General features: G+C 42.1%; 1 protein-coding gene across 1 annotated transcript; it reads right to left on the bottom strand.

Moving 5' to 3' along the window:
- Positions 1–3111: 3111 nt before the first annotated feature.
- Positions 3112–5807, bottom strand: LOC142257833 (serum amyloid P-component-like). Its single transcript, XM_075330073.1, has 2 exons — positions 5688–5807; positions 3112–4165 (listed from the first exon to the last, which is right to left on the bottom strand). The coding sequence occupies exons 1-2, from the start codon at positions 5782–5784 to the stop codon at positions 3537–3539; spliced, it is 726 nt and encodes a 241-aa protein (XP_075186188.1). The 5' UTR covers positions 5785–5807; the 3' UTR covers positions 3112–3536.
- Positions 5808–9184: the final 3377 nt, after the last annotated feature.

The following is a 9184-nucleotide window of genomic DNA, read 5'->3' on the forward strand; positions in this document are numbered from 1 at the left end:
ACAAGGGTTAACTCCACAACTGCTCCCAGCAACAAGTACCGCAATAACCTGATAGTCTTTATCACCGCCCCTCACCTGACCAGCTAAGGTAAACTATAGCTGGCATAGAAAGAAGGATCTAGCCAACACATTTAGGAGGGGAGCATACAGTTAGGTCCAGAAATCTTTGGACAGTGACACAATTTTGGCGAGTTGGGCTCTGCATGCCACCACATTGGATTTGAAATGAAACCTCTACAACAGAATTCAAGTGCAGATTGTAACGTTTAATTTGAAGGTTTGAGCAAACATATCTGATAGAAATTGTAGGAATTGTACACATTTCTTTACAAACACTCCACATTTTAGGAGGTCAAAAGTAATTGGACAAATAAACCAAACCCAAACAAAATATTTTTATTTTCAATATTTTGTTTGCGAATCCTTTGGAGGCAATCACTGCCTTAAGTCTGGAACCCATGGACATCACCAAACGCTGGGTTTCCTCCTTCTTAATGCTTTGCCAGGCCTTTACAGCCGCAGCCTTCAGGTCTTGCTTGTTTGTGGGTCTTTCCGTCGTAAGTCTGGATTTGAGCAAGTGAAATGCATGCTCAATTGGGTTAAGATCTGGTGATTGACTTGGCCATTGCAGAATGTTCCACTTTTTTGCACTCATGAACTCCTGGGTAGCTTTGGCTGTATGCTTGGGGTCATTGTCCATCTGTACTATGAAGCGCCGTCCGATCAACTTTGCGGCATTTGGCTGAATCTGGGCTGAAAGTATATCCCGGTACACTTCAGAATTCATCCGGCTACTCTTGTCTGCTGTTATGTCATCAATAAACACAAGTGACCCAGTGCCATTGAAAGCCATGCATGCCCATGCCATCACGTTGCCTCCACCATGTTTTACAGAGGATGTGGTGTGCTTTGGATCATGTGCCGTTCCCTTTCTTCTCCAAACTTTTTTCTTCCCATCATTCTGGTACAGGTTGATCTTTGTCTCATCTGTCCATAGAATACTTTTCCAGAACTGAGCTGGCTTCATGAGGTGTTTTTCAGCAAATTTAACTCTGGCCTGTCTATTTTTGGAATTGATGAATGGTTTGCATCTAGATGTGAACCCTTTGTATTTACTTTCATGGAGTCTTCTCTTTACTGTTGACTTAGTGACAGATACACCTACTTCACTGAGAGTGTTCTGGACTTCAGTTGATGTTGTGAACGGGTTCTTCTTCACCAAAGAAAGTATGCGGCGATCATCCACCACTGTTGTCATCCGTGGGCGCCCAGGCCTTTTTGAGTTCCCAAGCTCACCAGTCAATTCCTTTTTTCTCAGAATGTACCCCACTGTTGATTTTGCTACTCCAAGCATGTCTGCTATCTCTCTGATGGATTTTTTCTTTTTTTTCAGCCTCAGGATGTTCTGCTTCACCTCAATTGAGAGTTCCTTAAACCGCATGTTGTCTGGTCACAGCAACAGCTTCCAAATGCAAAACCACACACCTGTAATCAACCCCAGACCTTTTAACTACTTCATTGATTACAGGTTAACGAGGGAGACGCCTTCAGAGTTAATTGCAGCCCTTAGAGTCCCTTGTCCAATTACTTTTGGTCCCTTGAAAAAGAGGAGGCTATGCATTACAGAGCTATGATTCCTAAACCCTTTCTCCAATTTGGATGTGAAAACTCTCATATTGCAGCTGGGAGTGTGCACTTTCAGCCCATATTATATATATTTCTGAACATGTTTTTGTAAACAGATAAAATAACAAAACTTGTGTCACTGTCCAAATATTTCTGGACCTAACTGTATTTACGTGATCAAAAGAGACTAACAAGGAGACAAGCAGAGATTAACTCTTGCTAGCCTGCCTATGAACTACCACTCTGCAGATCGATGTTCTAGTCTGACTGTGTTGATCACAGACACCAGAGAATTTATTGGACGTAGTGTCAGAATAAGAAGTCTGAACAGATCCTGACGACGCCATGACAGTCGGCGAATTTTGTAGAAATCTGTGTGACAACTTGCTGATAAGTTCTTAGCCCCATAATAAAAAATGCTAAAGTCCCGAGTAACCCCATTTAAAGATTCAGAAACTTTCTTGTTCTGCTGTCCTTAATTTTAAATGTTTTTCTACATGTTTTTCTAGAATTGCTCCAGACCACCCGCCTTGGTGACAACATAACCACAAGGTTCAACAAAAGCATTAAGCATCATTCTTCTTCCTCAATTCTGTTTCCTTTGCATTATTGTAAAAAAAGTAAGACAGATACTATCAAAATAAAACTTCTGACCTGCTTTAGAAGCTGTCGGGCCTAAAACACCAGCTATCGCTTTTGGTAGTCCTGTCCGGTAAGACCCAACTGGAGGCAAGGCCTAATGCGAATGGAGAATTAGCACCTTTCCACCTACTGTTTTATATCATTGTGGGTTTTTTTAAATTATCATTATGCCTTTTGGCATCCATAATAAAGCTTACCATCCCAACAACAAAATAGTATGACCCCACCACTCACTCCATCATGGAAACTAAAAAGGGAGGAAACTCGATCTACTTCCCCAATGTAGTAAACTACAATTTTCCCTTATTTGATATTATAAGGTGTCATATTTATAAGGTGCACAAATGGCATAATACAATATTAAGCATAACAATTATAGCAATCAAACAGTATACTGCACAAGAAATGGTTTTACATTGTTCAATGTAAGTTCAAAAATGTCTGTCATGGCCTTAAGTAAGCCCTAAAACAATAGGAGTGTAAACACAGGTCGAAAAAGAAGCTGAACTCTTGTATAATACACACCAAATGCCATGTAAGTGGACTTCGTCAGTCTGTGCGCGTATCGCATATAGCTTAGTCAGTTGTACTGGCTACTGTAGCTGTCACAAGTTAAATGTACTAAAACAAAAATCTAATTTTACTGTAATAACACTTGTCATGAAAAAAACAGTCAAAGATTAAAACAGTGTATATATATATATATATATATATATATATATATATATATATATATATATATATATATATATATATATATATATATATTATATACACACACACACACACACACACACACACAATTTCTGACCTGTATCAAGCCATGTAATAAATTGTCCCCAATGGAAAGGATAGAAAATAACTGTAAAACAAACTGTAGTCAAGGAGCAAGAGTTTTCTAAAAAAGACTAACCCCTTTAATGATGGCAATTCCAGAGATTACAAGAACATAGGCTTTGGAAAACTTAAATACAGTCTATGTGCGTGTGTTTCTCCTCTTGTTCCACTAAGGCTCTACGGGACCACCAGAAAAAGTTAAGTAGAGTGCCCCAACTGTTACCGGCAATTCCATGGACAATCAATGAAGAGGAGGTCAAGCATGCGCATTAAAGATAAGGCTCTGCATAAAAACCCTTCACTGATGAAGAACAACGTTGTAAGGGTCAGACACTGACACTAAGGTGGTACTTCAGAGACAGGTTTCATCCTTCTGGAGCAGAGATGTTTACAGTACCATGGCAAGACATTACTGTGGTCACAACCTAGAATTATACAGATATACAGGGATAGGGATCTACATATGGTTGTATGTTGACATCTTCAAAAACCTTGTAATCCAAAGCGTTCCAGTTAATGATGTTACCGCTCATTTCATCAGTGGCAAAATAATCCATAATATTCTCATCGGTCAGAGTTTTATTCCACATGTTAACATCTGTTATCTCTCCTACAAAGGACTCGGATGCTTTGAAATTTCCTCCATAAGAGTCTTGCTCCTGACCAATAATGATGATAGGGTTGGCGCTGATCTTCACGTCTTTCTGTTTCCCATTTTTATTATATTTTGTCGCATCGATCCACAACACCCAGGTGGAAGAGTTCCATGTGGCACAAATGCTGGTCCATTCTGTAAAATTATTGCCCTGCAAATCATAATAGTGGTCTTCATTATCGACCGATAGTAAAAATTGATTTCTCTTGCCTGGATAGTAATAGAGGAGAAAGGCGTTGTGTCTACTCAAAGTGGCCAATGAAAATAAGGAATATTCTCGGGTCAGATTTGAGTGAAATCTCATGCAGACGGTGGCTTCGCTAAACGGGCCAGAATATTCCGGTAGTAGCCTAACATACGAGGTGGACGACTCCTTTGGAAAAGCAAACAGTTTGTCTTCCATATCTGTATACAAAAAGAAAACAATAATTTAATATTATTGTTAGGGGGTTGTCTAATATCATAAATCTAGTCCTTAGAAAAGGGGTTTTAAAAGAGACATTTCACTGGGTCAAAAAGTGTCCAGTTTTTGCTCCTATTTTATTTGCGCTGTTCACCTAATTATTCAGTTTTTGTTTTCTTTTAAATCAACTATATGGTTACGGAGATACAGGCCATTCACTAAGGAGGAATTGCTCACCGGATCCTCTAGGGCGTGTCTTTAGGCTCCTCTGCATTATTATCCTGTGAGCCACGCCCCCTTAGTAAACACTATACAAATTAGCACACATCTCTAGAACCGTATTGCGGATTTAAAAAGCTAGAATACTTAGGGGAACAGAGGGAATAAAGAAAGGGCAAAAATTACCCTGGAGGAAGGTTCTCTTTAAGTTTAAAATCTTAATTTATTCTTAAGAGTGTAGAGCAACTAAAAAATGTTTTTAATAAGAATTGTGTAATTACTTTTTCCTCTGTGGAGGACTGTCCATTGCTCAGGGAGACTCTTGCTACATGCTACCAAACTAGTACCTGTGGATCCGAATGGCAAGCCATAATCGAACCTGGATTATAATACTACATGGACTTCAGAATCAAATGCAAGGATTCGGCTGAGATATCAAGGACTACCTAAGGAAGGAATCCAGCTTGGCACAATCAAGTCACCTGACTACAGGTTTTGCGGTCCTCAGCCAGCTTCCTAAATTCGGTGTTATTCCATTCTCGGTGGGTGTCCGCCGAAAGCAGGGTGCTGCTGGATTGGAGTAAGTAGCCCTGGAAGCTCTGAGGCACGGGTATTCTAATCCCTGGTGAGCCAGCGGAAGGGTGAGGGTTCAGGGATTAAAACATCATTTTAATAAGGCTCAGATTGGTGAAAAGAGAAAGTAATTAGTATTACTTTTTTTTTTTTTTTTTATGAAACCAGTAAGTCATGTGAAAAATATTTATTATATTATGGTATAATAAATATTTTCACATGCATTACTGATTTTGTTTTGTTTTTTTTTTGTTTTTTTTTTAATAATACTAGTTACTTTCTCTTTTAAGCAATCTGAGCCTTATTAACAATATTTTTTTAAACTCTGGACAACCCCTTTTTTGGTATTATAGTATATAGAACAAGTGATTAGGTCATCACAGGTTCAAAATTCCCAGGAGGATCAAAATAAATAAATAAAAAATGAAAAATAAATAGTATTCACCCACCTTTTTTCACTTTTAAAAGTAAAGAAATAGAAAATGTAAAACATAAACATCAACATCAAGATATAAAATTAGTCAACCTCAAACAGTAAAAGCCGTAAAAGAGAAAAAAAATAAAATGAAAACGCCTGTATTTCGTTTTTTTAGGTCACCAAAAAATGCAGAATGTGATATGATAATATCGGTGGAAGAATATAAATGTTATGGCTCTCGGAGGAAGGTGGAGAAAAAACTTAACAAACAAAAATTGGTAATTGTTCATGCAGAAGTTGAGGTTTTGACCTACCTCTTTGGCCTAAGGCTCCTGAAATCCACAACATCAACCAGATCAGCATCCTATCAAAGTCTTGTGAATCCAATTTAGGAAGGCAGAGAAATTCCATATAGAAGTCTTCACCGAATACAATTCACCCTCCTTACTCCAAACCAAGAAGAATTGATCTAACATGACTTTGATTCATAGGTTACATATGTAGAAATGAACCACATTCTGATGAAATATCATTTCCTCCAGCTCTGTAGAAAACCTCAAAATTAAAAGAGGAACGATGTGAGAAATTTAATTTTAATTGAAGGTCATGGAAAAGTCTTGGAAGAAAATCTGTATTTGGAGCTTGGTATCGATAGGAGTAAACCATATGGTATAAAATCAACTTAAACCTTTCCGGTAGTGGTTCAGAAGATGGCTCGCCAACCTCTGATTGGACAGTCTCATACACTGTATGAAAAAACGTACGTGGACACTTGCCTTAATGATTGAATTCATTGCCCCCCGGTGTATCACATAAATCCCCATAGTTCCCATTGTATAACAACTGGCCCATCGCCCCCGGTGTTCAACATCCGGACCATCGCCCCTGGTGTATAACATCCAGACCATTGCCGACGGTGTATAACATCCAGCCCCTCTCCCCCGGTGTATAAAATCCAGACCATCGCCTCGGTGTATAACATTTGGCCCCTCACCCCCGGTGTATAACATCTGGCCCCTCCCCCCTGGTGTAGAACATCTGGCCCCTCGCCCTTAGTGTATAACATCCGTTCCCTCGCCCCCAATGTATAACATCTGACCCCATTGCCGTCGGTGTATAGCATTCGTCCCTTCACCCCCCTGGTGTATAACATTTGGCCCCTCGCCTTCAGTGTATAACCGCCTCTCAATCCATGGTATATAACATCTAGCCCCTCACCCCGGAGTATAACATCCAGCCCCTCACCCCAGGTGTATAACATCTGGCCCCTTGCCCCCGGTGTATAACATAACATCAGTCCCCTCGCCCCCAGTGTATAACATCCGTCCCCTCACCCCCAGTGTATAACATCTGGCCCCTCACCTCCGGTGTAGAACATCCGGCCCCATTGTCACCTAACCCCTAATGTAGAACATCTGATCCCTCTACCCTGGTGTATAACATTTGGCCCCTCGCTTCGGTGTATAACATATGTGTGACGCCCCTGGACTATCAGGTCCTCACAGGGTATTGTACAATCTGCCCTTCTATACAATATCCACCTCCTTCTTGGTTATGGGTCCCAACTACATGGTGTTGCCTACATCAGGTAATTAAAGTCCTAGGTACACTCTGCACCACACCCACCAGACACACCAGTGGACGGCCTGAGTGGAATAGGGCTGCCCACTTGGGGGGTTGGTTAGGGGAGGTCAGGAGTGTCAGTAGTAGTAAGGAGTTGAGTGTTGGAAGTTAAGGAGAGAGGAGGTCAGGAGCCAGGCTCCTAGGAAGCCATCTAGGTAGCAGACGTTGGTCTGGGCCTAGAAGGAGCTGGACCCCCAGTCGCAGGGGATCGCGGCAAGGGGCACGGAACTGTCGTGGAGGACAGTTGGCAGTTTTTCACCATCACCGGACTGGGACCAGGGCACAACGGGGTACGTAGATCGTAGGTCAGGGAGTAGCTTCAGGCAACCTGACAACTTACCCAACAAGAACGGAGCCTTCAAGATCCGCTCTCCACTTGCTCCAAAATCGGGGTTCTAGCGCAACGAGGAGGATAAGACTTTCCACCAAAACGGTCCAGAAAATCCCAAGCGTGAACCCTGAGAGCAAGCTCCCACACTTAGCCATAGTGGGGAGCGGGACCCTGCAAGTTCCATACTACCGGGACCAACAGAGAAGTAAACTTAGTGCCAGGAGGCAGGTCACGGATCACCAGGCAGCACCATTGGGGACGGGACCCGAACTAGCTCCCCTCAGCGGCAGCGGTATCCAGAACTTTGATTTATCCAGTTGTCGTTGTCAGCTTAATGGACTGAGTGAGTATGAAAGTGACCCCCTTCGCACCCAACGGCACTCCCCCCTCACCATCAGCGAGTCCCGGGGCATCCCCCCTACCCGTGGAGGGTTCTTACACCTGGCTGCCCCATTCCATCACCCCCGGGTACTCCCAACTGCAGCGGTGGTACTCCAAATTACCACATACCACGGGTGGCGTCACAAACTCTAACACAATCCCCTGTAAGTACTCCCTTCATTTGAGTGGCCGCACGACCCCTGGGTCCGGAGACCCCTCGAGCCACCGCGGATCCAGATCCGAGCAGCCCGGCTGCTGGCACGGGGGCGGCACATATGGCCCTTCTGATCTGGTGTATAACATCCGGCCCCTGACCCCCGGTGTATAACCTCGGGCCCCCTCACCTCTAGTGTATAACATCCATCCCATCACTCCTGATGTATAACATCCAACCACCCAGTCATGGCTTCATCCATTCCTATTGTGTGACAGAATGGCTGGCGGTAAAGAGCTCACTTGATTTCCTCCTCTCTCTGCAGTGCTCTCTTTCTCTCCATCTCCCATCTTCATAGATTTTAATAGGCAGCTGTAATATGATTCTTCGATAAGCCACCAGCCCACCCTATATTAAACAAGCAGTTTTTCATTGGGAATGTTGAGTTTAGGTGGCAGGAAAACGTGTCTCATAAGTGGAAAAAGAAACCTATTTCTCTGATAAGATCCATGACAAAGTGTCTTAGATTTACGCATGCTGTTGATTTATGAAGTTTCTTGCAATGACCGTGGCTTTTTAAAACTAGGGTTATTTTTTGAGCAATCTTCTTTGAGATTTAATTCTTAATATAAAGTCTATTCATTCTTGAGATTGGAGGGATTTTAATGATATTGTTTATAGAAAGTTTTCATTGTATAAGCAGTATATGGTTTCTGAAACAAGACATGCAGCACTTACATGCCCTTTCCATAAGAGCTTGTAAGCGCTGCACTGAAGCTGGTCGCATCAGCCGGGCTTTAGTGTCACTGTCCTCCTCCGAAGCTGCAGAGGTAATGCTGCCTTGTATAGCAGAATTGGAGAGCATACAATTTGGGTCAGCAAGGGCGATGATGCCAATGGCCAAACCTGTCAATTAAGCAGGAGCAACACCTCCTTCCTGGAAGTAGGAAGCCAGGTGGCAGGAATTAAAAAAAGGAGTCTAGACTTTATATTCTTCCATATTTGGACTCTGTTATTTTTCTGAAAACATGGAGAAGATAAAGTAACCATGAATCTAAAAATGATGAGGAACGCAAAGACAATATACAAAAGAAGCTTGGTTGAGGACCTCTGCATGATGTGACATCAAACCTGACGTAGCTCTCACACATGGTTTCTAGAGGAGGAATCGTGATCTAAAAAGTTCCTATCCTCTACTAATTGAATACTGGATGGGACTGGACCTCCAGGTCCTTAAGGAAAAAAAATGGTCAATAAGTCATCGACTTCTAGTAAAGCTCCTACACTAATTTTGAGGCTGCAACCATTTTATTATTTCGTGA

This window comes from Anomaloglossus baeobatrachus, chromosome 12 (assembly GCF_048569485.1).
Source record: "Anomaloglossus baeobatrachus isolate aAnoBae1 chromosome 12, aAnoBae1.hap1, whole genome shotgun sequence".
Taxonomy (NCBI): Eukaryota; Metazoa; Chordata; class Amphibia; order Anura; family Aromobatidae; genus Anomaloglossus; species Anomaloglossus baeobatrachus.

Excerpts from the sequence above, each read along its gene's own strand:
- LOC142257833 (XM_075330073.1), bottom strand. The coding sequence starts at position 5,784 with ATGGAATTTCTCTGCCTTCCTAAATTGGATTCACAAGACTTTGATAGG. Across the intron at positions 4,166-5,687 it reads AGGAGCCTTAGGCCAAAGAG|ATATGGAAGACAAACTGTTT; the intron begins GTAGGTCAAAAC and ends TTTTGTATACAG.